Here is a 27591-nt window from a genome sequence, read left to right as displayed (position 1 = left end):
CTTAGTGGGTTATTCATGGATATTGAGCCGTATATTCAAGGCCAAGCAATGGGTTGCTGGATGTTGCACCGGGAATGGGGTCATCGGAATCTTCGTTGACGGTTAGGAATCCTTGCAAACCGACTATAGTCGCTCTCACATAACATGGACACTGTTTCTAGTTTCCAGCATTACCCGGAAATAGTGCATCATTAGCAAAGGAAGCACTCAATATTCGACTCACAATCAATAGGGACACCGTTAGTTCGCTCAAGTATGCACTGACTGGTCATCTTATGAACCGCGACTGTGACTCCAAATATGATGTCTATTTCTTCATCATGTCATTATTTCATAGTTACAGTGAGAGTATGTAGTAAATAATGCTTTCATATAATGTTTAATCATTATTCGTCAGTCGTCTATGGGTGAGGATATCTAGTTCTACTCTAGCTTCCCAAGCCCAATTCATGTGTTGAGCGTGCTCTACTGCAGCTTCCGAATGGGCAATAATGAGGACCAAGTCTAAGATAGTCGAGCACTATCTTTATCATGCTCTAGGTGAACCATGTACTGGCGAGCTTTATGCCAGTACGCCACGTTCGTCGTTCCATGCATGGGGACTTTGTCGTTTTCTTTCGTTTCCCGGAGTAGGAATAGGAGCGGTAATATATTGTTTCCCCACAATGGCAGAGCAGCGCGATGTGTTACAAGGATAACAGCGAAGAAGAACACAACTCCGGCCGCGAGCACAATTGCAGGTAGTATGAGCCAAACCCATTCGATGCGTACAAAGGTTGCTACAACCATTGTTTCACCGCCAGTCATGTCAGCATTCTCTGCGCCGTTGGCAATGTAGGCATTATCACGGAAGGATTTCGTGATCGCTTTGCCCACGTTGTTCATAGCGCAGGTGAGATGATCGTCGGAATGGCCGCAGCCTGATATGTTTCCGAGGAAGACAGCCTCAATCACATCCGCGGCAGCCCCGACTTTTGCTTGGGTGAACGAAGGTGGATCCACGGGACGATAATCAAGGGCTCCGGCGATGCCCATAACCCAGCCAGAGAAAATCCCTGCTAAGTATTGCTTCAAAGAGAGAAATGCCAACTGTTCCAAGCCGAATTGCAGTTCAAACTCCTCTTTCACCCATTCTTTCCCCTTCCTGTACTCGACAGTATGCTTCGAAGTATATCCCGGTGGTGCCCACGGTGGATTGATTGTGACATGCGGGGACGGAGATCCAGTCATATTGTACTCGCACCAGGGCTCGTTGAGTGCAGTTTGTTGGTACCTGGACTCCGACACAGAGTCTTGTACCTTTTGTGCACAGAATTCCAGTACACATTCAGTTGCAACAAATTTCGTGGTGGTATTACTGAGGGAATAGTTCCGGTTTTGTAAAAGTCCATCGTCTTGAGCCATTACGTATTGGAAAACAGGGAAAAGGTTCAGCAGTGCGTCCGTGTCGTATATCCGAGGGTTTCGAACAGAACTGATGTTCATATGTGTGCCTCCGGCAGACACAAAATTCATTGAAACTCCTTCCTCTATGCCAATACTGCAGTTGTTCGGGTTTGACAAATGTCCACATTCCATTTTCAGCATGGAACTGATGTCCTCGCAACGTGGCCGGGCGACAAGGGTAACGAGTGGCGGGAATGTGCAGTTACCAGTAGTACATGTGTACTGGGGTATTGACCATGGCTCCGATGGATCTACGTTTAGAATCGAATTGTAGATGTTTGCCTTGACCGAAGGATTGATGTTTTGGACTATCCGAGTTTAGAAATTATGCAATACAAGTTAGGGGGTTCATTACCTCCGTCGCCTACAAGTGTGCCAACCGAGTCGAACAATGAAGCGTTTGCGACGCGTGCCTGTTGTGTTGCATCGGGCACACTCTTTGGGTAGTATCGCACCAAATTCTGGACGAATGGGTCGAAACCCAAAGCTAATATCACAGCGAGGCACCCAAGTGTCGAGAGATGCCTTTGATCATTAGTCAACTTTTTTGAGTTCTGGGAAAGTTCAACGTACAAGCCTTTGGTCAAGCCTATCAAATCAAAGCATCCAATAACGCCTCGACTGGCCAAATCGAAAGTTCTAAGTCCGCTAAGGGGACGGGACTTCTCCTCAACCCAGCTCCACTTCAGTTGTCCCAGCGCACGGCTGACTGGGATGAGAAGCAACCCTTTAGATATCATGCTAAGGAATGAGATCGCCGTATTGAGAGAGATATTTGTCCAATCTGGCTGCTCTTTGCCATCGTAGACGGCGAGAAGAGCTATGAGGGCGCCAAACGCTGCAACCGAAGCAATCAGACTAAGAATCTCGATATACCAGACATCTCCGAAGGTTGACAACTCGAAGCCCGTTTCGATGCCATCTGATGTTGTCTGTAACGCCCGTCCATTGTCATGAAGTGGAACACTCGAATAGTATGGACCTTCTCCATCCTTTGGTACATGTCGCGCATTCTCTTCCAGTGGCGACACTGGGCTGTGTGGCCGACTGTTCAGCTTTGATGCTGAGGGACTGCCTCGAGTCATTTCAAACATCTTCGTACTGCAGAGGTTATTTCAAATGCTAGCGCTTGAGCATCCCGAACGTAAACAGGAACTGTTGGAGAAAATTAGGTTGAGCAGCTTCTTGCTGAACTCCTCGAGTGTAGAACCGTAACGTAGATGGCGAAGCGGGCGCATTTAAGAACCCATTACGGAGTGCGCTTGCACAAATAGCAGAGATCATCCTTACAGTAAAACTGGGGGCTGTGTGTTGCACATCTCGGAACGTCGGTTGCCTTATGGGCCTTGGGTACCCAACCAGATTCTCATACTCTGTGCTTGGCTCTTGTGTGCTCCTGTAAGGCCTTTGTGCTGATTTTGCTTAGATGGATGAAGACCATGAGTTAGAATGAAGGGTGATCTGCGCTTCCAAGAAGTTGTGTCATTCGCGATAATTGTCCATTCAGCAGCGCAGTGTCTGTGTGGAGTTGATCATTGTATGCCTGTAAGTAAGATGTTACTATGATTAGTACTGTCAGGCTATCGTGTAACAACACCAAGGCCCCATTAGCCCCATAACTGCTCATTACTTCGCCAGCCTCGTATACTTTAGTGGGTTGAGAGGTCTCTCAAAAACGATGGACTTCCGTAGCCATAAGTACACAAGGCCCATGAAAACGAAATCGCGAATTCTGACTTAATGCAACCTCGAGGACATTTGTTGTACTCTTTCGTTTTTGACAACAAATCCTTCCGAGCGCCGCTCAATAGATTAGCTATAATGCATCACTCAGTGGATGCAATTGTACGCAGTAGTTATCTTGTCAATGACCAGATTGGTAAGAATCTTTTGGAAAATAATGGCAACAGGCGACGTAGAGAGGTTGGCTGTATTCAGCTATTTTTGCCCTGTTAGTCTTTTTCACGCGTATATCGGACCTCTTTAGGAAAAGCAAAGACTGTGGACTTCAATCGAATGTTCTGTAGAGCATCTGTAGGTTGAAAATCCAGGATGTTCTTGGGCTTTTGTATTCCGTACTTCGTACCTACTCTTTGTTTATTTGGCTCGATACAGGACAGAGGCTCAGGCTACATCGCTGAACTTAGTAAGCAGATTGTGCGAAGTAAGTCGAAATGAAATAACAGCATATCTGAATGAGGCTTGACACCAGGGCGGATCCCACATACGGTGGGAAGTGTAGATGTTCGACAATCCGTTTCTCTTGTGGCACAGGTGTAGCTAGTCAAATATATGTACATACAATGTACAGCCGACGCTGGGTACTTCATACAAGAAAGGTAGCCCCAAGACCCCATGGATATCGAGCTCAGCGACAGAATGTCGTAGAGGTAAAACATCTTAGGGGCGGAAGAGCCATGGAGCACGAGCATTGCTTTCTGGGTACTTGTACTCCGTGTATACCTAAACAAAAGAATTAGGGAGGTCGACGTGTGCCAAGCCGAGGTTGGTGATGGTCAAAGCAACCCCTGCACGTGTGGTGGGTGGGTGTTGGACGCGCCGCCCCGCGTAGTGCAGTCGCGTCTGTCCAGTCCTTTTATCACACTCATCGACTCCACATCATCCGTCCATCACCACAACACACACCTTCACATCTTCTTACCTTCAGAGCTTTCATCATCATCATACCGAACGTCAAGTCAATCCCGAAAACAAAATGATGCTTTCCGCGAATCCGTTCTTTCCTCCGCAGACATTCTATACACCCTTGCGGCCGTCGCCACTGGCTGAACGCCCCGCGAATGTACTTTCCCGACCTTTCACATTTACGATGCCTGCGCAACCAGACAAGACATCAGCATCTGTACCAAAGAGAACGCACAAGCCAAATCCAGTCATCCAATCCCGCGATGTCGCCTCGCAAAGGCGACGCGATATGTTCTTTAAAAGAGTCCAAAAGGACCGCGAAGACCGAAGGTGGGAGGCGCGAGGTGATCAGGTAAGCCTTCTCATGACTACTCCGAAGGACTATGCACTAATTGCATGACTAGATTCAAAGACTAGACTTCATCTCGGACCAAAAGAAATGGGAGGCTGCGAAGGCGCGGCAAGCCCCCGAAGTGCCCGAAGAATACCTCGATCAGGAGTTTGAAGAGTTTGTCGCATCGCAGTCCGATGAGCAATACATGGAGCGCGACGTCTCTGAAGCTGAGTGGATCGCTGCACAAGAAGAGCACGAACTACAACAGATGATCGCGTCGATGGAGGAAGCAGACGGTGACGATAATGACCGAATGTCACAACATTACGGAAGTGACGATGAAGATTATGATCAAATCTTCATGGAATGTGCGAACCTCACAGATTGTACACAGCAAGAGCAACCGTCAAGTTCGAATTTTGACGATCCGGATGCGATGGACATGAGTTGAAATTAGAAGTTACCCGCGCAAACAAGTGGACTGGGATCCTTTACGATCATAGTGTTGGGATTTGGGTACACGGTGTCTAGTGGCGTTTTTGTTGCATTCAATGGAGATGTACGTTGGGGTATACTAAGTACGAATCGAAGACGAGCAGAAACTCAGCCGAAGAGTTATTGAGTGGGGCATCCCTGGTCTATTTCGCCCAAGGCTTCCTGAGCAGCACTCATGTCACCGACTAAATCGGGTGGAGGAGAGCCTGCTGCTTGCATCTGCTGAATGTTAGTGGTGATTTTCGCTTGTGGGTGTGGAAATATACTACCTTTTGCATGCGCTCCACAATGTATTCTCTGTCCTGTGCATTATTGTCCGAATACCCCGGTCTATCAAATCGGTCGGTGATCTCTTTAACCAATGTCTGCTGTTCTTGGTATCTCTTTAGATCCTCCGCAGACACTTTATCCTTGTTATCCTCCATCCACTTGGGGAACTTGTCATCCAACTCTTTCATCGGCTCGTATAGGACTTCCTTGTTCGTCAACTGCTCCATCATGCCCATCAAAACTTTGGAGAAATCCTCATCATTGCCCTCCCCACCGAAGCCTCCACTCTCCATCTCCTTCAACATCTGTGCGAGTATATCATCACCATCCGATGACGCAGCAGCTGCACTCGCTTGATCTCCAGAGTTCTGCATACGTTCCATAGTCCTTCGTATTGTCTCCTGGAAGTTCTGGTCTGCTTTTGCTGATGTTCCAGGGGTAGCAGAGCCCTCTCCTATCTCGGCATCTGCCATCGTTCCTGGTCCAGCCTCGCCCATCTCTTTCATAATTTCTTCAAACTGCTTCGCAAAGTCCTTCTGTCCAAGAAGCTGCTCCATCTCAGCCTGAAGCTGTTTTGCAAATTCGTCATCATCTCCAGCTGCTAGCAAATCTTCAGGATCAGGCCTAGCAGGGCCAGTCGTGGGCAGTGATGGCGCAGCGGTAGATGCGGAGGCCGAGGCGGGCACCTTGGGTTTAGAGTCAAGTTTCGTGTTGGCGAACTCTTCTAGTACATCTACACAGATGGTTCGGTTAGGTGGTGTGTAATTTGCATGTGGAATAACGTGACGACGGACCATCAAGATCTGAGAGATCGTCTTCCTCAGGATCAGATGCAATTTCGGCTTTGGGAGCTTCCTCCTGCTTTAGGGGAACCTCTTTCTTCGCTGGCTCGTCGGCCATGATTGTTCGTGTAGGAGGGAGTATCGCAAGTTGAGATGGAACAAAGTAAGGGAACCAGGAGATCTCACAATCAACAACAATATGTTACGCAGTAGTGTGCATGCAAAGGAAAGCAAAAGGAAAGCAAATCACATCTGGTTCCCTGCCTCGTTAAGCGGAATGCGGTCACAGACTCACAGCAAGAGGCAGCAGAGCCTCGGCCTAGCGTCACTAAGCGGGGCATTCCGAATTAGCGCGGGGAAACCGACAAGGCCCAATCATTTAACAGGAAATCTGTACTTCCTAGTAATTATTACTTGTAATTATTGACATGTGTGATTAATACGCGGTAATTATACAAGTGAAACAGAAGAAAGAAGAAAAGACTCGAATCTGCGCATCGACTGCCGAGCCGCCGCCGCCGCCCGGTCCGATCCAACGACCATCACCTCAAAGGATGAAGCTGCCCTCTGCCCGATCACGTGAGCCGTCCAATCGCCGCAACTTCACCTAACTCAACCTCACTTTGTTGGTTCTTTCTTCGTAAAATCCTCTCTCATCTTCTCGCGCGCCTCAACTCCACTCCCTCACGAACAGCGCTATCCTTGCTCGCGCGTACGAACCCTCCCACACTCTCCCGCGCGAATATCGAAGCTTTTCAGCTTTCTTGGATCAGTTGCGATCTACGACTGGCCTTCCTCGGTGCTTAGAAATAAGTTGCTGCGCAAGCCTGAGCTTATCGCGATGTCTTCTCTATGCATGAACAGACTCTCCGAGGAGAGGTGAGTAGTTGTCCTTACACGGTTCCAGCAGCATTCAACTGACTCTCAACAGAAAGCAATGGCGTCGAGACCACCCTTTTGGTTTCTTTGCCAAGCCCATGCGCGGCTCGCAAGGCGTGATGGACCTAAAGAGATGGGAGTGTGGAGTCCCAGGCAAGGAGAAAACAATATGGGATGGTGGGCTCTTCAAGCTCGAAGTTATATTTCCTGATGGTATGCGCGGCGGCCCGCATGCGAAGACAACATGCTGACAGTACGATCCAGAGTATCCCACGAAGCCACCAAAGTGTACGCCCCAGAACCACCCTCGTTTCGCATAAAGAGGAAGTTGACAATATCCGCGTAGGCAAATTCACACCACCGTTGTTCCACCCGAATGTGTACCCCTCCGGCACCGTTTGTCTCTCGATCTTGAATGAGGAAGAAGGCTGGAAACCCGCAATCACCATCAAGGAGATTCTGCTGGGTATCCAATCACTCCTCGATGAACCGAATCCAGAATCACCCGCACAAGCTGACGCGTTCAACCTCTTCAAAAAGGACAAAGCCGCTTACGAGAAGAAGATCAAGAGCATCGTCAAGGACAATCCCGCGCCATGAGCGGGAAATCCATTCCATTGCGTATCTGTTTCAACGAGACGGAAACGCAAGGATGGGTTTGGATCTTTTGATTTAGCGCATCGGCAGGCGCGTGCACCTTATTGGGGTTTGCCTAGACATTTAGAGGCACGGCTTGGGAGTCTCTGAAGAGCTTGCACTTTGATTAATGTTCTCCTTTTTCTTGCTCTTCTACATTACGAATTATGGACCTTTTGAATAATGAATGGCGCGGGGAAAGCGTATTTGGCCTCGGCGTTCGTGGCTATCGATCATGGCATTCCTTTCACATTTGGTGAAGAAGGTAGTGAAAAAGCCTCGAGAGGATAGCCGCACACGATACTCCTGGAATGGGCGGTTGGTCCTCCAAAGATGAGATCCTTTGAAATAGAGACCCTAGCACGTTCTCATGAGATTTGACAAATGATGTGCCTCACTACATCTTCTACCCAAATACAGCACATACCCAATATTAATACTTTTTTTTGCCCACAGATGACTCAACTCAATGAGTACCAGACACGCCTTTGCCCAGCCAGACAAGAAAGGGAAGAAAACGAGATTCAGAGTAGCAGCGCCTAATCGCGGACTGCTCTGTCCAGCCAGCCAGGAGCAGGTGGCCGATATAGTACATGTTGATAAAGTCGTTTCAAAAATAATTCCTTCCCCTTCGGTTCAATCTTTTTAATTTCAAATCCTCCATGTCCCGATTTCCATCACTGCACAGCCATTCGCTCTTTCAGTTCGAGACTGCAGTCCAGAACGATAAGGGGTATCTATCTAGTATGGGCGGTAGCCCGGTCCACCACGAGGGCGATATCCTCCACGGTAGCCACCGCCCCTAGGAGCTCCACCGCGTCCGCCGTATGGTGGACCGCCACCACGGCCTCCACGGCCTCCTCCTCGGCCGCCGCGTCCACCTCGTGTCATGCCGGGCAGATTGGTTCTCTTAGGGACAACCTGCGTCCATTAGTTCAAGACGTCCAACGAGGTAGGTTATGTGTAGCTGAGTGACGTACCTTCAGGTTTCTACCTCGGAAGACGCTATCGTTCAGTACAAGAGCCTGATTGACGAGGTTGGGTTCTGTGAACTCTACATACGCATACCTGCATACGCCCATTAGCGTTCCGAATCTTTCTGCCAAGCTCTTGCCAGGTAGCGAAGATTCCTCAATGTCTCGTCGAGCAATGAGCTTCATTTAGACAATAAACCGTCTTTGCAAACTCTCCCTCTCTTTTGAGACAGGAAATCGAATAAGCAGTAGAGAGTATGGGTAAGGGAAAGGGGGTTGGCGGAGGGATTTGGTAGTTCAGGGAATGAAAGAATGTAACAACGCCTCCTCTTGGCAACTGTCTGCTGGGAAGGGTACTGACCCTTTGGGATGACCTGTGAACTTGTCCAGCAGAATGGTGACACGATTGATCGATCCGCAAGATTGGAAGTGGGCTTGGATCTCCTCTGGAGAGGCGCCGTAGTCAACGTTGCCGACAAAGATGCTGCGCGCATCCACGTCCTCACGATTCTCGCGGGCATCATGCTGGTGTTCCCGGTCGAGCGATGCTTGCATCTGGCGCAATTTCGCGGCCTCCTCTTCCATCTCCTGCACGCGCCTCTTCATGGCCGAGATCTCCTCCTACAAGTGTGTTAGTCCTATGCCTTTTCGTGTTGGCGCATGGCGATGCGGTATTGCTTCGGGGGTTTGCCTGCGCGTGCAAGGCGTGGAATGGGAGCGGAGCCTTCGTACTTCATCATTGCCATCCTCTTCTGGGGCATCATCTGGTCGCTTTTCCTCGCGCTTCTCGACCTCGTTGTCAATGTCCGCCATGGTGGCGTGGCGAGATGTCGTTAAGACTAGGTGATAGTGTTACTGGGCCGTGGAAGCTTCGAATGTCGCGATCAACTTACAGACTTAGATGTGGTCGATATCTAGGCGGTGGAGAATAGCCTCCAAAGGACAATTTCTGTCTATTTGATGACCAGGTCGGAAATGAATTCAAAGAGTGTCGCGACCTGTGCAAGAAAAGATATAACTTTGGAGTGTAAAGAGGCTGTCGGGACTGCATGACGATGGCGGAAGCTCTCGCGGCTACACGCACAGGCCCATATGGAGCCACAGCCCCAATCGGTTAGTCAGCTACCCTTTGCAGTACCTCAAGTACGTACCTAGGTACGTACCCGTTGAGCAGCTAGCCGCCGTTGTCTTCTAACTACATACAACACACACATGGCAGGTTGTCAACTTCTGCTAATTACAACATTGCTATTACCATGTTGTACCGCTCAACATTTATAATAGATCACCTTCGCAGTATATACAGAATTAAAATCCACAGATCAATGACATGGTGACTTTTTTCCCTTGCCTTAGGTACTCTCAACCTAAGAATAGCTTCGAGGTATCAGAGATTACTTCAGCAGGTTCGACTCAATAGCACCATAGAATCTTCCATGTTTTAGTATTTCAAATATGAATTGCATAGTATACCATTAAGGCACGTTTTTACTAGATATAGGATGTTCGCTTGCAAAGAGATTATGTGTTAGACTTTCACTTATCACACACTAGCTAACTATCAAGTCGATTGCAGGCTTGACCATTTCACATTCCAGTTATATGTCTCAAATCCTAAGAAATGTTTAGACCTACAGCCTCAATATGGGCATTAGAACAGGTCAATTTACTCGCTCGCACGTGTTTTGAGTTGCGCATTCAAATGCTACTTTTCGCTTGTAGCAAGTATGAGATAGCTGTAGTGTCTGTACAGAACGACTGCTTCTTGTGATCTACGAGCTAACTACCTCACCTCCATCACCATCTATCTCCCATCTATACTTTCGTCCAGGGTGGTCGTCCAACAGCCAAGGTTGTCCCAAGAAAGATTCTCTCACGGTCTGACCTTTCTTCTCTACATTCTCCCTAAACAAGCCTCTCCTCCTTAACTCTGGTAGCACAAACTCGATGATATCTTCAAAGCTACCAGGGTTGACAATGTGACTCAGATTAAAGCCATCTAAATCAGCAATTTCAATCCATCTTTCCAACTCATCCACCACGGTCTTTGGGGATCCAACAACCTTCGGGCCCATTCCACCTAGGAGTAGGTACTCGGCAATGCGAGCCTTTGTCCAGGGTTGATTCTCCGTTCCAGGAACAGTGGCTGCCCATCCGTTGACAATGGACTGAATAGCAGGCAGGCCGACGAAACGGAAGTCGTCGTCATCCTTGTATGAAGAGAGGTCATAGCCTGTCCAACCACCAAATAGAGCAAGTGCGCCTTCCCTGTCACCGTACGAGAGGAATTCGTCCCGCTTCTTCCAGGCCTTCTCGTCGGTCTCATCGACAATGATTGTGACCCCCGCAATGATCTTCAAGTGGCTTGGATCACGGCCATATTTCTCCTTAGCCAACTGACGAAGCGCATCTACGGAAGTTCGGACTTTCTCGGGCAGTTGTCCGCCCACGAAGATGGCCTCTGCATGCTTTGCACCAAATTCACGACCAGCCTTAGAGGTTCCAGCCTGGAACAGAAAGGGCGTTCTCTGAGGTGATGGTTCACAGATATGAGGGCCCGGAACATCGAAATACTTCCCTTTGTGATGAATTTGTCGGACTCGACCAGCTTTCGCGAACTCCCCGGTCGTTTTATCTCTCACTGCAGCGTCATCGCGCCAACTGCCCTCCCATAACTTATATACTGCATCCATATACTCTTCCGCAATTTGGTATCGTTCATCGTGCTCGACTTGGGTGTCTAGCCCAAAGTTTCTCGCAGCGCTATCAAGATACGATGTAACAATGTTCCATGCAACTCTACCTTCAGCAAGTTGATCGACAGTCGAGAAGCGTCTGGCATGTGCGTACGGCTTATCATACGTTGTACTGGCGGTAATACCGAATCCCAAGTTCTCCGTGACAGATGCCATAGCAGGGACTAGGTAAAGTGGATCATTGATGGGATACTGCGCTCCCGAAGCGAGAACAGGTTCAACATTCGCTGGTCCCTTATAAACATCATAAGGTCCTAAAACATCGGCAATGAATAGAGCGTGAAAGTTGGCCTTGTCCAGAAGCTGGGCAAGGTCCGTCCAGAACTTGAGCTTGTTGTAGTCAGCGGTCCTGTTGCGAGGATGTCGCCAAAGCCCTGGTGAGAGATGTGCCGGAGCGTTGATGGCGAACGCATTGAGAATAAGCTGCTTCTTTGGCCTCGTACCACTATCTGATGAAGTCATTATGTTGTTCCAGTGATATCTCTTTCTTTAAACGTCGATGCAGCGAAATAATAAACCCCGGCAAATATTGAGCGCAGGGGTCTCTTTACTCTCTCGTGATGAAATGATATGCTTTGGAAAATTCGAGAGTGTATGTTTAAAATCACAATCTACTGCAAAGATGCTGCTTGAAGCATCATCTCATTGAAAGTTGACGCTCTCAATAGACCATGCCCGATGTGTTGACGAATATCAGGCCTGCGAGCACGTTATCCCGCTACCGCTCCAACAACATTTTACTACTCGCAATCCCCACATAGTCAATCACGTAATCTATAAAATGATTCCGATTCTACAGTAGCACTTAGCACACGTTTTATATGTGTATCAAGCTCTTGTTTAGCGTACTGCACGCGAAGTCTCGCTCAAATGGTGTGCTTTGCATTTCGTCTTCTGATATTAACGACGTTTTTGAAACATACAAATCATAATGCGCAATGATGAAATTAAATTAATGTTGAATACGTATAGTCTACATATGCGAACAAGGAGGTCTCTTACTAGTCATTCATGCTCGTGCGTGCTACTTGTTCGAATCAAGCACACAATGTTTAGAGACTTATGGCTTCAGACGTGCAGGATCTGGCACGAATTACCATGGAGGAACGTGATAACTCCCTTATATCAGGCTTTAAAATCCCATACCATAAGATAATCCAGAAGATCTTATTTGCAGTAACCGACGGGAATCAGGTCAATAACACTGACAACAAATCACTGATCAAGTTCACGAAATGCGTGCTTGGAATATCTGGAGATCATCAATTCTAGAGAGCATCATCATCAAGTGAACTTAATCATGTCCTATTCAATCATTCTGAAATTGCTTTATTCAATGAATAGCAATTGGCGGTGGCTGCTGTAACATAGCTAGTCAATTTACGACACTTCGTTACAAGTATTCTACCAATTCGGCACACTTGACCTCTTGATATGGCAATGAATACAAGGCTACTTTGTCTAAAGCACACGTGAAGAATGAATCGCTTTAGTACCTTGCATAAATCTAGTAAATCCTAATATCGAAATGCGAACGACTACCTAGGCGTTTGTGTGCAGCTGATGTGGTCATGGTCTCCTGCCAGACAGCCCAGAAGGCCCAGACACAACAAGCCCGGCGTCCGCAAACAGTAATTGCGAATTGAACATACAAACGGTGAAGAAAAGTCGGTGAAACCCGTTCACCGACCAATTTCTGACAAGGAGCGGCACAGTGAACGGTGGAGTTGAATAGCTGAACAAGCCATAATTGCTCGCCTGGATAAGCGCTACACTCAGATATACCACGTGGACTGTCTACTACATTGAAATTTCGAGAACAGGCCAATACGTTATCGTCCAGCTCAATACTCTAGATGATTACCCGTCTTGTGGGATTGGGATTGGGCAGTGTTCAAATTATCCCCAGCCTTGGCCAATCCTCAGCGCTCAGCGCGCCTAATTCCCACCCGCCTCTCAGGCTCGCCGCTGACGTGAGATGGAATTGACAAATTCGTCGTGGCAGGCATGCAAGATTGTCCACGGGACTAAGGACTTGCAAGGGCAAGGAACGATCAGCCTTAAGAATTCGTGGAACTGGTATTCCCGCTTCTCTGTGCGTATATACCGGGCGGAATATAACCCAGATGAACGGTAAATGGCTAAGCGAGCGTGGGGGTGATTATTCCAGCTATCTTTACCTCAATTTCAAGTTCACGATAGCACTCGTCTTTGAAACAGGTAACGATCCTGGCGCTGTGCTATTCTTGACCAGAAGTACAGGAACAGGCTAAATGCGTTCTCTTTGAATTGGTGGAAACATTTGTCAACTACAGCACACGCAGATCGTTTAATCCTTGTTCTTCACCTCTATCAAGTCTTGGTTTAAGCGAGAGATGTTATAGTTGAATGATGATAAGTGCTCCCAAATCGACGTATTTGGATAGGTCGCTTATTGTAGATACATTCTATGCGAGTTGAAGGAGACATCCATGACTGGTCGTCAATTAATGGAATCGATATTTCACGATACATAGAATTGCATGTTGCATGTTTGTCTTATTAACAGCGTCTTGATGAATTTAGCATACATCTCGCTCCATCGAAACATCAGTCAGCAGCGCACAATATTTATCAATATGCATTTCGAACAAATAAACAACCACGTAATCCACGGTCATTCTAAGGACCTATCCGTTCTATGATATGTAGGTCTTCCTTAACGATTATGAAGGGTCAATCAAATGTATCAATTGCATCAAAGACATAGGAAAGGCCTGTATGATCAGTTACAGAAGAGCTAGTCAGACTTTATTTACATCTGAATCCTACGAAGTCCGGATCTATGTAGCTCTAATCATCAATGTTTCATACCCTCACTTATCCTATACTTGAAGTGGCCTCGACGTGGATCGCCGTTGCTCAACTTATAACATCTTCCTCACCATCGTAGCTATGGCGGCACGTTACACTCTTAGTGCTCAGGGAGTTCTAGAATGCTGTCAGGTACGAGGGTCTCTCAGGTACCCCGCATATGCACATCATAGAGAGCTACACCATAGTACCATGAAACATCCACCCCTCAAAACTCAACCATCGCTGCACTATAATGCCATTCTCCACTTAACTCCTCTACAAAGGCCCATACCAAGCCATATCTACTCGTTGAACGGAGTCCTTGCCAAAGAAAACTCCACCGTTGTAACTACTCCTCACACCATATCTTCCTACGAGTCGCATCCAATTTCCCAAAGACTTCAGGTACGACGCACCATTACTAGCCTACCACAAAACCACCGAACTGCAACGTCTTTGAGCCCCATCTCGCTGAAACATTCAAACGAAGATCCAACCTTGGTAACGCCGATTTCTTTTGTCCCTTTCATTTCCCCACGACAGATCCCCCATGGGCTTTGTTGGCGGCACGGGTCCGCATTAGCAACTCCCCACTAAGTGACTAGCATTCCACCCAGTGATGCGCGGGGCGTAGACCGTTCGTAACTAACGGCTGGATATCGATATCCAAAAGTCCCCCTCTTCTCTCCCCTCAACGTCCCAACAAGCCAGCCGAGGCTACAGGTCCAAGCGAGTCGTTCGAGCACTAAGGGAAGAGGGGGAGGATCAATCTCTTTGGTTCACCTGGTGATTTTTTACGTAGGTGTTTTGGGATCTCTTCAAAGAGGCCGGGTATCGTGAGCATCATTCCTCCAGGTGGCCAGACTCTGTGTGGATCTAGAATCTCTCCATCTTTTGTTCATGTCTACGTCGTCTCTACGTAGGTGCCGCGGAGCCACGGTGTATACTGCGGCACTCGTCATGACAAGTCACGATGGCACGATGTAATAGTACATTCAACCTCCAAGGTTTTACAAGTGACGCACTGCATACTGTCCCGCGACAAGTTTGTTCCGCGGAGCCAACACTAACATGCGTAGTACCTAGTCATTTCGTACCTTTGTACCTTTTGCACTGGTGGTTCGTAGTAGCAAATACGGTACCACTGATTAAGATGCCCATCCATTCACTGGCACTCTTGCACCATTACTCCTCACATTCAAGCCGGGCCGAGTAATTTCACGAAGTCCACTTAGACAATGTTGAAGCCATTTCATCGTTTGGGTCCTAAAGCCCCTCTCAACGTCCCGTGACCAATTCGCGAGATTTGATCGCGAAGAGCGAAAGGATCGATGATGCAAAGCGGCTTCGCGATCTTGTGACCGATGATGCTGCCACTTTTTTCTTTTCCTTGAAAGTTTCTTGGGAGAGGGACTTGACGTCTGGCTTGGACCCCCAATTGATGGCGGCGCCCACGCGCGGACTACCAAGGCTCTGCAAACCTACGTGGTTCAACTTTTTTTTTTCGGCTTCATTTCGCCAAAGCAAGGAAAATCTCCTGATGTTCAAAAGCCCATGGCGACGTCCGCGATCTTGTCATTGGGTGGTGTTGTTGAGCTGTGCTGGGCATTCGGTTGAAACGAGACGAACAGTCGGGGTCTGGAACCCTCGATTCTGAAAGGTCCGACTTGAGACCCCCAATCGATCGACATTGTGGCTTGCATACAGCGATTGGTTGAACTCGACCACGTACGTCCAGACTTTTTTTCTGCTCTCCTTGACCTCTTGAGTCGTGAGATCGATCTTCAGGGCAGGAAGAATTTTTTCCTCTTCGTTGTCAAGTATGAGTCGGTGATCTGCGGGACCGACCGCTCGTAGCCGTTGCCTTTCCGCGCTATCCCAGATTATCGTCTCCGCGACGGGAAAGTTTAGGTTTGATGGAGTTGTATATTCTTGTTGGATGTTGGGCACAAGCCGCACACATTAATTTGGACTCATCTAGATCGTATGGCAATTTCAGACAACGTCGTTGAGTAAACCTACGTAATTGAAAAGAGACCACGTGGATGGATAATTTTCCGGTGAGCATCAGGTAGCAATAGTGGGTAAGAATCGATCTTGAGGATTCAGTTGAAGCAGCACTGCATGACGTGGTGGAAAGGGCTGTACAATTGTCATTTGCGCTAGGATTACTTGAATGTTTATTTCTTGTAGCAACGTTGCAGATGGAAACAACAAGTTAGGCATCAAGAATTGAGTGATAGGACAGCGGTGTATTTGTGGATCTGATATTCATGTTGTATACTGTCTCGTCCGGTCAATGTTCAAGAATAATGTTCTATATGCTAGGATATCCTAATTCTTGAATGTGGGTCTGCGAATCGAGACAGGTCGTTCCTTGCAGACACGCTGTCAAATACGCAGATGTATTCGCAGATCATGGTTCCCTGTGTTATTTTCTTTTTCTAAATTTTCTATCATGGTTGACGCATCGTAGATCGAGACCATGCACACGTCTCCAGGCGGAATTGCAGATTCATTCCCCGGCGCAAACGTCGTCGCAACTAAGGCATTGAAACGAAATGGATTCGACCCATGTGGAGTCAACATGGTTCCTTGTCGCCTCGCGCTTAACAGCGTATCCACAGTCAAGATTGAAAAGGTGAGTAGATCAAGGTGTGCATCTGAGACACTTGGCCATTGGCTGGACGAGAAGGCAAAATGATGGATGCCTGGTCAATCATTCTGAACTTCCGGAGAGCGTGTTGTGGATTCATCGGGGATTGCCTTTCTGGCTCCCCTGCGAGCATGTTACAACCAACATACCCGTACCAGCTATGAATTGGGTCGACGATAATTTCCCACATTTGTGTGAATTTGAAATGTCTTATCATTCGCCACAATGGATAGGTGGAGCATGGAGATGACAGTTTCCACACATCCTCGCTCGCAATCCATGTAAAAGAGATAAAGAATTTCTCTGATCCCGAAATTTTCGTCTGCCCCCGTTGTGATACGCATGACTCGAAGCACGCAATGACTATCTCTTTCTGCGACCGTCGAATATCGTGAACGACATCGGAGGTGATGGAAGGGACCATTACTTAGCGAGAGTCATGTTAGACAAATCTGACAGCGTCTCGCCACTCGCTATTTAGATGATTTCGGCTCCGCGATAGGACGTGTGTACGAATACCAATGTTGTACATCCAGAAGTAGCTCCGACCTGCCCAGTTCAGTCAGCAGCGAACATCGCACGACTCAAACACACAGACGACAGGCAGCAAAAATCGTACATACACGACTCCGTTCCCGTCCACCCGCCCGCCATCGGCGGATACTCCTTTCGACGCGCTAAGGGGGTCGTAGTCTACCAAATCCACCGTACTAACATCCACATCTCCACCCGCATACGTATAGACAAGATAGAAAGATAATGTCCAGGGTACAGTAGACAGAACAGGCATATTCCATATCGCGGAACGGCGGAGCGAACGGAGAGCGGAGACGTGCAACCACCGCCACCGCCGACGACCGGCACAGGTTTACGTCGACTCGTATTCTACTCCATGGGTTTCTTTTTCGAAGAGGGTCTTTTCTCTTCGTCTTCGGGTCGGATCCGGAACAACTTTTCTTGTCGCCGCCCGCGTGCGTGGGTTGCTGCGTATTGATTCGTGGATATCGTTACAATAATGCGTAAACCCCATCGGGAAGAGAGAGTCGTGAGGGTGCCGATCGCGGTTCTGTTCTCGTTCTTCTGTTATACCACATGTGTAACATTATCATTATCTACGAGAAAGACGAGATACTAGTGTATTGATTCTATTATTGTTCTTTACTATTCCTTTTCTTGTACAAAAGAAGAAATATACGAAGTAGTAATGAAGAAAAAGAAAACATCACATGAGCTCATACAAGAATGTAGATCTCCAATTCGGTACTCGCAAGACAAGCATTTTTCTAACAAACCGCGGCTCAACTCGGAGCGTGCCGAAGAGAATACGAGATATGCAAGTCAGAGTGCCCAAAACATCAACACAACAAACCAGGGTTGAACATGGCAGATTCCTATTCCATCTCTCGCATGTTTTTCCATTTCCGATTGTATGGACATCATAATCATCATCAAACTGCAGTAATGTATCGGAATAATTAATTCTCCCATTCCACACGTCATGCCAACACCGTCCGATCACGCCAACATGGTTCGACTCAGCGGCTCTGCTCCTCGTCTCTCGCGCGCTCCGTTCCGTCCTGTCACCCAGCACTGTGGTTACGGAAAATCAACGCTCCATGCAATAACCATAATGTGAAGTCGGAAAGAATAGGGGGCCGCGGGTAAAGTCGGTCTTGCGTTGATTAAATGAATTGGCATCTGGGTTTATCCATTTTTCGTGTGTCACATTCCAGACAGAGTTCAGTTGAGGATATGGGGGGCTGCGGAACGTACGTCATTATGGACTGACCACCGAACGACCGACTCTGCATGCATACTGTACTGTGTACACAACACAGTAGTTTACTGTCCATACGTGCATGCATATTTGGAAAGTAAGAAAGACGAAGTGCACTTCTTTTTCCTATCCGTCGCGCCGGTCCGGCGGTCGGTGCGGTGCTAAGGAGTCGGAAGAAAAAAATCAGGGACTTGTCAATTGTGACTCCAAGGGTAAATTTTCTTCTTCTCGCGATTGGGCTTCTGTTGGAATCGGGAATTTTTTCTTCGCAGTCTGTATCACGAGGCTGAAGATAGTGCGGGAGTGTAGATCGTAGGAATCAATGCACGATCGCGATCTGATAAAAAAAAGGCCAGAGAAGTCACAAGAAACAAGGACACTAAGTTAGTGTCTTGTGTGATGAGGGATGTCCTTGCTATTGATTGTTAGTGCTACTCGTACTTCGTAGCCTGAATCTTAGTTTCTAGCTAAGCTGAGGGAAGACACTATGTACGGATACGAATGTCTGTTGGGCTGTTACGTAGGAATGGGATGAACCTTGATGGCAATTGGCATGTTGTCCTGACACGGGCGTTTGTTTCGGAAAAAGAAATACATGTTATGGTAATTGTGGATTATGTGGATATCTTCTTCTAGAGGAAGGGGATTCGGGAATGTACACAGTGCATACATGGTCAGTGGGGACGCGTGCAGGCAAGACGATGATCATGAAGGAGCTTAGCGTTGCTTCACCACGATGTGCCCGCTCCACTATTGTTTCTCTTTCCAACCTGAGAGATATGGTGTGATTCGGAATCCGAGATGATGGATGACGAGACTGTTACACTTCACGAAGAGAATTCGTACAGATAGGAATCCACCACAACATGCTCGATCTACATTGGTTCCACCACTCTGTTGCTGCATACCTTTTGAGATCTACGTCTTCATGCCAGCTGCACTTGGTGTATCTGACACGCATCGCACATCAGTACATAGTGAAGTGACAATTGTCTACTCTGTATGTGCTCTGCTTAGCTCCGATCGGAGAGGGAGGGATCTGGTCACAGGGACAGGACAGGGTACCACCAAGTTCGTAAGCCATTGGTGGTGAGATGGCGGGACGAGGCTGCGCCTAGGGACGATGGCAGCCCTGGCTGCGGTAGGGAAGAATTTTCAATATGGACAACCGATAATATAGATGTTGGGATTATGGATTATGGATATGGGGAATCAATGTCGCGCAGGCAAAAGAAAAAAAACCAAAGGGAACCTTTACCAGAAAAAAAAAAAAAGAAATGGGGTGACGCAACGCCACCAGAGCGACGATCTGGGGACAAGCGCGCCATGCTATGCCATCCTCTCAGAATACCTTCCCTTCAACGAGCAAAGTCGAAGAGTACAGAGTATTGGTGTCTTACCTTTAATCTCCTGACAGGACATGATACTGTTCCCTCCCTTTCTTCTCCTTCTCAAGACGGTGCCGATCGTCCCCACATGTCGATTGATGAAAAAACTCCGTACATACATGGAGTTGCATGGATGCCGACATGTCGCATCAAGCGACGATCCAAGATGGCGTCGTTTCTGTTGCAAATCGCAACTCCATGTCCCCCATCCCTCAAGTCCCATGTTCCACGTAGTCGTAGTGTAGGTACTAAGTACGTACATGCATTATTCCCATCACCGACCCCAAGTGCTGCCAAGGTCAGAGGAAGGAATAACCGTACCGCATGACGAAAGGGAAGGGGAGTCGTCGCGAGAGAGTGGGATGATTGCTTTTTCCTGCTTTTTTCCCTTGGACTATTGCGCCAGTTCAGTTCGCGAGCTGGGGTTTGGGTTTTGGGTTTGGGTGCGGGTGGTGGAGGGACTTGGGGGGACTTGGGGGGGACTGGGGAGGGGCGTGATGAGGGAATAAGCAGGGTGGACCCTGTCCAAGGTCGGGGTAAGTGTTGCGCCGCGAGTCGCGAGAGTCGGTTGGATTGGTTCTTTTGGCTGCGTCTCTCTTGTATCTCTCTCGTGAGTCGTCTGTCTCTCTCTGCCTGTGTGTCTGTCTGTGTGTCCGTTCGCAAAGTTGCAAGGGTGGAAATGTGTCGTCGTCCAAGCAAAATACGCAAGTAAGCAACTTTGTGCGGGGAAAGCTGAGACTGCGGGCAATCAATCCTTCCACTACCAGTCGAGAAGACGTACGTACATGCTACGTCTTACTCTCTACCTTAGCTATCGCTTTGTATCATCATGCCCGTTGGTACAGTAAGATCTGTTCATTCCGTGTAGCTAGCTATCCTGTAGTGTCATCTATCATCGTCGTCGACATCAATGCAATCAATCATTCGGACCGCATCAGTTAGGACGGAACATTTCGCAATCGGCAGTTTGTATGAGCGAGTAAGTGGTTTCGAGATGAGAGAGTGGAGAGAGAGAGAGAGAGAGAGTAGGCCGAGAGACCGAGGACAGTACTACTCGTACCCAGAGGAAGGGAAATGGTGTCCGTCGGATTGAGCAGGGGAATACATGTTCGTACATACTGTAGACAGTAGTTACTGCACATACGGGAGTACAGATGGAGACAAGACTGCTGTACGAATCTGTAAGTACCCACGCACCGTACAGTGTATTGGAATCTACTTGCATACATTCTAGTACAAGAACAGTTTAACCCTTCCCCTCTTTCTTCTTCTACCTACTCTTGAGTCTTCCCGTTCGTTAACTAATCACTCATCTTCGCTCTCATGACTGACTGCTTCCCTGGTTGCCTGCGTTGCTGCGGTTCGTTGCGTAGGTTAGTTGCGTATTCGTTGGGTGGGTGGGTGGGTGCGTGCATCGTGCATCTTGCATCTGCCGCGTCGTTGCATACTCGACGTCGTGGTGCTGGGAGACTGGGAGACTGGCACACTAGGTCAACCCTCAACCCTCAACCCTCAAGGTCAAGTTCGGGGTCGCCTTTCCAACGTGGGGTCTTCCTCTGGCCTCTAACTACGAGGTACTGTGCACTCCGTACATACGTGGGGATTGGGGTCTGCCGTTGGTCGGTCGTTCGTTCGTTCGCTCAATCCCTCGAAGCCTTGCCTTGACTTGCCTTTCCTTTGCATCTATCTCTTGCGCGGCCGTGAACACTCACACTCTCGTATTCCACCCCATTCCATCCATCCATCCTTCCATCCATCTATCCGTCCATACAAAACTGCACACTACTCTGTGTATGTACTGCACCACTACTGTCCATCCTGCGTGGTTATCTCACCTCACATACTCCACCTAACCATCCATCCACACACACACACATATTCCTCAAACCCTACCCTTAACCCTTTTTTGCCCCCCACACCACACCCTTTCCCTGCCCTTCCCTTCCCTTCCCCTCTCCATGTGAGCATCCATGATACGTAGATATCCGATATCAGAGAGCAGACCCTGAATAGGGACAAAGAGAGATAACCTCAAGACACAGGGTCCTCGCCTATGTACCCTCCCGTCCAAGCATCTCGGGGGATAATGGTACCCGATCTTTGCTTGTAGTTAGGTACTTCTTCTCTGAGTATCATGAACCTTCGTCATTAATGTATCATCATCCATTTGAAGACATATTTTCTTTTCATTCTGAGCTGAACGGTGTGTATCTATATACCACTTCCTTAACAATATATACCAAACCTATCTATTACCCATTTTATTCATCTCCTTGAATATATCCACCAAGGTACTCCGTACACACACATACAATATGACCGAACAAATGTCCGCCCGGTATACATCCAAACAGGTCCCTTTTTGTTGAGACGTACACCCATTGTAGATCCCTCCTCCTCCCCCTTCAACAGCCATCATCCCTCGGCAGTAATCACCCACCCATAACGCAAAAACAACGTTATCATGTCACACAAACCCATCACCTCCATGTCCCCATCCATCATCATCATCATCATCATCATCATCCATGATCATCGTCATATGCAAAACAAAAAGTGATAAACGATATGCACGCATGTATGTGTATGTATGTGTGCGCCTGCCACCCTAATCAAATCAAACCCATCCTCCCCTCTCCACCACCATGAGACAACCTTAGACAAGCAAAAGCCGAACAGCCACAACTTGGACCCTGACCGATCCCATCCATGCAGAAGATTCAAGACATACGTTATCGTTTGGTGGGTGGCGAATAAGCAAGTAGGGATTGCAAGAAAAAAAAAGTATTGGCAATGGGGGACAGGACAGTACAGGCTACAGGGTAAGGCAATTTTTCTTATGTTGGTAAGGCTTGAGAGAGAGGCAGAGACAGAGGACATGAGAGGACTTGAGAGGAGATGGGGATTGGGGAACCGGCAGACACGGCAGTCGGAGTCGCGGTGCTCTGCCCCCACTTCCGTTCATTCATTCGCTCCAGGTGGCAGAGAGAGAATGGTTGGAAGGGAGGGAGAGGGAAGTAGGAGAGGGAGAGGATGAGACGAGATGGGAGGGGGCGAGTATCACGTGGGTACCCATCCACACCACCAACACTACCAACTCCACCACCACCCAACAGGCTGGGGAACGCTTCGATGGCGACAGAGGGCGGGAGGGTGCCCTGCCTTAGTAGTCTGAGACAAGCTCTGTAGGAGAGACATGGGGTCAACCCTCCCAACTCAGAACCGAAAACTCAAAACGTAGAAGTAGAACTCGAGATCTCAGGAGACGTCACGATAGGATGAACACTAGGCTGGGCACAGGTGGTGAGGCGATTTCCCTTGTAGTCAAAGAGAAAGGAGACTGGTCACTGAGCGAAGATCAGAGAGGTTTTGTTTTTGGTGGGCGCCAGTGAGCTGGCATTCATCCTTTGATTCGTGCAGACTCCTGCTGTGCAGGCAGCCGACTATCTGAGGTCGCAACCCGCGTACCGTTTTTTTCAACGAGTACGCGAGTGCTGATGATATGTAGTAGAGTGAGGGGAATAAGAGACCATCGTGCCAATATGAAAAATGTGTCGTCCAGGCAAAAAAACAGAAAAACTGAGGGGGATATCCTTTCCATAGTAATGACCACCGCGGCCACTTTAGATGCAAACACATATGCCATGAGCCCCCCAAGTCAGGAAGAAAATTCCTCCTCGGGGGCTTCTTGATTTTTTTTTTCGCCGGAAAAAGCAATAAACGTCGGCGCCAGCCAGTGTAAACCCAACACCTGGCAGTGATTGCTCCTAATACACAAAAAAAAAGAGATGCTTGCACAAATTGATCCGCCGTAGCAGAGCGAAGCCATTGGGATGCATCCTGCATCCTCTCGGACAACGCATACAAAGGGGAAGGAAAACGAATAAGAAATACTTTTGGTACATCGCGCGCAACTAGGCCGCATGGAAGAAGGAAATCCGTGTGAATGTACAGTACGGCGGGATCGGGATGGCCGTCCACCGTAATGCAAGCAATGAAGAACTCCTCGAAGCGCCCCCGATGGATCGAGGGATGCCGGTAATGTGGTAGTAGCAGTAGTAGTTGTATGACGATGAAGGTGACGAAAGGCTCCAGAAAACTCCTCTTTGCTAGTGCATTGATACTCCGTGATCGTCGTTATATGAGATGGTTATGATGATGCGAACTCCGTGTCATGATGTGCGATGAAGTGAATCGAGAAGAAGGAAGATGTGGGCGGATTGGCCTAGTAGTTCATCCGCCTCTTCATGTCCCGCACCTGGTCGAATGACCGCACGTAGCTGTTGAGTTGTTGAGCCGCCTGCATCGAGAGACCGGACGGGTTTTGCGAGGCTGCCGAGGACAGAGAAGATCGAGACGAAGAGGGGGAGAGACTTCGCTGGTGCTGGTGGCCTGAGGTTGTAGCTGCCGCTTGAGAGAAGTAAGAGCTCTGGGATTGGGGTTGTTGGTGGGTGTAGTTGGAGTAGTAGGTGTGGTGGTGAGGACTCGATGGCTCGATGAAGCCCTTTGATGTCGAGGGAGCCTTGTACGCGGAGAAGTTGACGGCAGGAGGTAGGTAGAAGCCGTTTGCCGAAGAAGTGGAAGAGGAAGCTGAAGAGGAGAGGTTTGTGGGAGAGGTAGGCTGTCCAGCCTTCTCGAGATCAGCCAGGCGGCAGGCTTGAGAGCAGTACGTTCCGCCCTCTGCTAGTTGCCTGTCACAAGAGAGGCAGAACTCGTGAGACCACTCCATTTGGGAAGCCATTTGAGCTGTGGTGGGATTATTGTGTTTGTTGTGAGGAGGTTGAAAGCTGTGTAAACCACTTGTCGAGAGCAGACGACAAGAAGGTAGTGGGAGTGGATATATATGGTTGTCGATGTAAGACGTAAGCTGGCGGCCACCTAGTGCAGTAGTATGTTTGATGGATTGAGGCGTAGTAGTGGTCAAGGCTGAGTGGTGGTGAGGTGTGAAGAGGAAGTGGAAGTGGAAGTGAAGAGTGAAGAGGAAGTCAAGAGGGTTTAATAGAAAGTGAGAAGCAGAAGAGTCATTCGGGGGATGGATGAGTCTTGTATGAGAAGGGTAGAGTAGAGTAGAGTAGAGTTGAGGGATGGGCGGACGCTTTGTGGGGACGATGAACGGGAGCGGGCGATGAAGATTGACTTAAAGCGACGACGGCGCTCAGTCAGGCACAGACGACAGGCGGAAAAGAGGGGACGGACGAGCAGAGAGTAGAGAGAGCGAAGAGAGGGGAGCAGGGGTGGTGTGGGAAAGGGAAGGCACGGACAAGCAGGTGCAGCAAGTGCTGGTGCAGGTGCAGGTGCATGGGAGGGTGGGAGGGCAAGTGCGAGTGTGCAGGTGTGTGGACAAAGGCAAGTGCAAGTGGGCAGGTGGGCAGGTGGGCAGGCAGACATTGGACAAACCTGATCCGACAAGGGACAGGGATCTTGTTCATGGAGGGGTGGAGACTCAAGAAAGAGCGCTAGAGGGAATGGGGATAGTGTGTGGGTCTATCCTTCATTCGGTATAGTCTGGATCTACCCTGGCTGCCTGTACTTTCTGAATCTGATGATGCGATGATGGGGGGAATTGGAGTGATGCCATGGTGTGCTGTGCTGTGTACTACTACTACTCCTACTAACTACTACTACTAGTCTAACCACTGAATTGGTGACTCTCTCTCGCTCTCTATTTTCTGAACAGCCGCCGTATCCACCCCCACCCATACTCTGTACAGCGTAGTTATTCCCTACACAGTATTCACCATTCCCTCACATACCCATACCCATGCCCATGCCCATGCCCATGCCCATGCCCATCCCATATCAACTACTCGAACTACACCATCGTTCGTCCGTCCGTGATGCCATACACAGACGAGAAGACGAGCGATAGCAATCCACTTAAACAGATAATCTACTCCGTAAACCACTCATACTTAGACTTTGGCCTCATGAACACCCGAATGATTCCATCAATGTCCGATGTACCCGTCTCCATAATTCTATCAGCTCTAAAAGACTAACTATTCATACTCTCCGTAGCTACTCTCTAGTATCTACTGTCTATTGCCTACTGTGACTGCACGAAACAGACACTCCCTCTGCTTCTCCATCCTCATTCGTCCCTCATGCCCAGAAACTGCTCGCTCTCCTACATTTCAACATCTCAACATCTCAATTGTTCTTGTCACGCCATTATTTTCCATTCCTCTCCTTACCTATCCTGTCGCTAACTACTTAATTACTGTGTACACACTACACAGTACAAACATACATACCTACTTGTGAACACAGTCATGCGAAAATTCTCCACCCACGTCCCTCCGGTCTTAGTTGCTTGGATCAGCCCGTGGTCTCGCGATGTGCGCTGATGAACAGGCCGCAGCCAAGGTGCAATCCCCTTGTGACACACCTTTTCCTTCGCTCTATTCTATTTTATCCCCGAACACATTGTACGAGCGAGACTACGAGTTACGAATAACTTAGTTAGGTAGAGGCAAAGCAAACCACACTAGAGAAGAAAATAGAGCACCGTGATCGCACACCATACCTCGTCATCTTCCATGCCATACCTAACTATAATTCATCATCACCATTTCCACCATCACCATCATACCACTCCACTTCCAGCAACTATCCTCTCATGTTCCACCATGCCCACTTCTCTTCTAGTCTTACTCCAATTTCAGAAAGAATGTTCTGCTCCCCTACTCGTAACCATAACTACCACTACCGGATACATGACTTACATGCACATGAGCAATGCAATGATCAGTGATCACCCCAGCTCAACATCAAGATTGTGTACGCGCATACCGTCTACGTACTGGGTACAGACCACAGCGCAATCCATTGTTCGGTTTCTCAGGTTCCGTCAACCTCTCAGCATCACCTGCCATACCCTGTCCTGTTCTGTCTCGTTCAATACTGTCCTGTCCTATCCTATCCTGTCCTGTCCTGTCCCTCCCTGCCCTGCGCCGGGCGCTGACGGATGACCACCTTGCGAAATGTAGGTACCAACACTAGCCGCTTTCTTCGTGAACCCTCCCCCTACCAATTGCTCGAAACGGATCATGAAGATATCCGTTTCCTGCCCTCCTCCCTCCTTACCTTTTTTACTTCCAGTTAGTCTCTTCGCCTACGAGAGTCACAGATGATTTTTCTTCATGGTCATGGCTGTTCGTCTAGGGTCATCGTCAAGGGTCATGGGTGCATCTCTATTTCCGAACCACGCGGTCCTGCCTCTGATCCCCCCACACATCCTCATACACAATAATACATGTTCACTTCTTCTCTAGGTAGTTATACAATACAAAACGCACAAGCGCTGTTGAGCCTAGAGGGAACAGACAGAATGCCATCTGGCATCTACATACCGTGCCGTTCAGTTCCAATGTCCCTGGACGTTTCCAGGCTGCATAGTAATCAACCGTTGCCGCCGCTGTGCTGTTGCCTGCCTATCGCCCATTGTTCGATGCTCAATGCTCGATGCTCGCCCTCGAAGCACAGCATACGCAACACAGCATCTAACTTAAACACCCACGACAATAATGCATAGACCCGACCGTTGTTCCGTGCAATTCTTGTGTTCCCTTCTCCGACCACTACAGCGGCAATGGTATGGACTATGGTCCATGCCATGCTCCCATGGCATGACCCTCCCCGCACAATTGGCTGATCTCTGTCCATCCGCTTAGGATACACAATGGCCAAAGCGACCTCAAGCGCTGGCTGAAGATAG

General features: G+C 48.5%; 9 protein-coding genes across 9 annotated transcripts; 3 read left to right on the top strand and 6 right to left on the bottom strand.

Annotated features, from left to right (window-relative positions):
• Positions 1–369: 369 nt before the first annotated feature.
• Positions 370–3000, bottom strand: BU24DRAFT_424693 (uncharacterized protein). Its single transcript, XM_033528567.1, has 3 exons — positions 2020–3000; positions 1802–1971; positions 370–1754 (listed from the first exon to the last, which is right to left on the bottom strand). The coding sequence occupies exons 1-3, from the start codon at positions 2529–2531 to the stop codon at positions 505–507; spliced, it is 1932 nt and encodes a 643-aa protein (XP_033382024.1). The 5' UTR covers positions 2532–3000; the 3' UTR covers positions 370–504.
• A 498-nt stretch (positions 3001–3498) lies between these two features.
• On the top strand, positions 3499–4877 carry BU24DRAFT_452525 (uncharacterized protein; the record flags this gene model as incomplete). Its single annotated transcript, XM_033531196.1, has 5 exons — positions 3499–3610; positions 3758–3785; positions 3927–3951; positions 4115–4444; positions 4497–4877. 5 exons carry the CDS (start codon positions 3499–3501, stop codon positions 4875–4877), a joined length of 876 nt encoding a protein of 291 aa, XP_033382023.1.
• A 164-nt stretch (positions 4878–5041) lies between these two features.
• Positions 5042–6091, bottom strand: BU24DRAFT_464441 (Pex19-domain-containing protein; the record flags this gene model as incomplete). Its single annotated transcript, XM_033532206.1, has 3 exons — positions 5042–5140; positions 5191–5924; positions 5986–6091. 3 exons carry the CDS (start codon positions 6089–6091, stop codon positions 5042–5044), a joined length of 939 nt encoding a protein of 312 aa, XP_033382022.1.
• Positions 6092–6814: 723 nt separating this feature from the next.
• BU24DRAFT_411399 (ubiquitin-conjugating enzyme) lies at positions 6815–7452 on the top strand (the record flags this gene model as incomplete). Its single annotated transcript, XM_033526048.1, has 3 exons — positions 6815–6852; positions 6905–7065; positions 7199–7452. The coding sequence occupies 3 exons, from the start codon at positions 6815–6817 to the stop codon at positions 7450–7452; spliced, it is 453 nt and encodes a 150-aa protein (XP_033382021.1).
• A 777-nt stretch (positions 7453–8229) lies between these two features.
• BU24DRAFT_411398 (RNA-binding domain-containing protein) lies at positions 8230–9275 on the bottom strand (the record flags this gene model as incomplete). The annotated part of the gene is made up of 4 exons (XM_033526047.1): positions 8230–8409; positions 8469–8556; positions 8824–9083; positions 9195–9275. 4 exons carry the CDS (start codon positions 9273–9275, stop codon positions 8230–8232), a joined length of 609 nt encoding a protein of 202 aa, XP_033382020.1.
• Positions 9276–10232: 957 nt separating this feature from the next.
• Positions 10233–11888, bottom strand: BU24DRAFT_424689 (alkanesulfonate monooxygenase; the record flags this gene model as incomplete). The annotated part of the gene is made up of 1 exon (XM_033528566.1): positions 10233–11888. Exon 1 carries the CDS (start codon positions 11678–11680, stop codon positions 10235–10237), a length of 1446 nt encoding a protein of 481 aa, XP_033382019.1. The 5' UTR covers positions 11681–11888.
• A 4756-nt stretch (positions 11889–16644) lies between these two features.
• On the bottom strand, positions 16645–17534 carry BU24DRAFT_243149 (uncharacterized protein). The gene has a single exon (XM_033522302.1). The coding sequence runs from the start codon at positions 17131–17133 to the stop codon at positions 16681–16683; it is 453 nt and encodes a 150-aa protein (XP_033382018.1). The 5' UTR covers positions 17134–17534; the 3' UTR covers positions 16645–16680.
• A 6375-nt stretch (positions 17535–23909) lies between these two features.
• Positions 23910–24742, bottom strand: BU24DRAFT_243141 (uncharacterized protein). Its single transcript, XM_033522301.1, has one exon. It carries the CDS (start codon positions 24613–24615, stop codon positions 24100–24102), a length of 516 nt encoding a protein of 171 aa, XP_033382017.1. The 5' UTR covers positions 24616–24742; the 3' UTR covers positions 23910–24099.
• A 1672-nt stretch (positions 24743–26414) lies between these two features.
• On the top strand, positions 26415–26904 carry BU24DRAFT_424687 (uncharacterized protein). Its single transcript, XM_033528565.1, has one exon. It carries the CDS (start codon positions 26504–26506, stop codon positions 26843–26845), a length of 342 nt encoding a protein of 113 aa, XP_033382016.1. The 5' UTR covers positions 26415–26503; the 3' UTR covers positions 26846–26904.
• The last annotated feature ends 687 nt before the right edge of the window (positions 26905–27591 follow it).

This window comes from Aaosphaeria arxii (genome assembly GCF_010015735.1).
Source record: "Aaosphaeria arxii CBS 175.79 unplaced genomic scaffold BU24scaffold_6, whole genome shotgun sequence".
In the NCBI taxonomy this organism is placed as follows: Eukaryota; Fungi; Ascomycota; class Dothideomycetes; order Pleosporales; genus Aaosphaeria; species Aaosphaeria arxii.
Note: the sequence above shows the minus strand (reverse complement) of the source record. Positions and strands in the feature narration are given on the sequence as shown.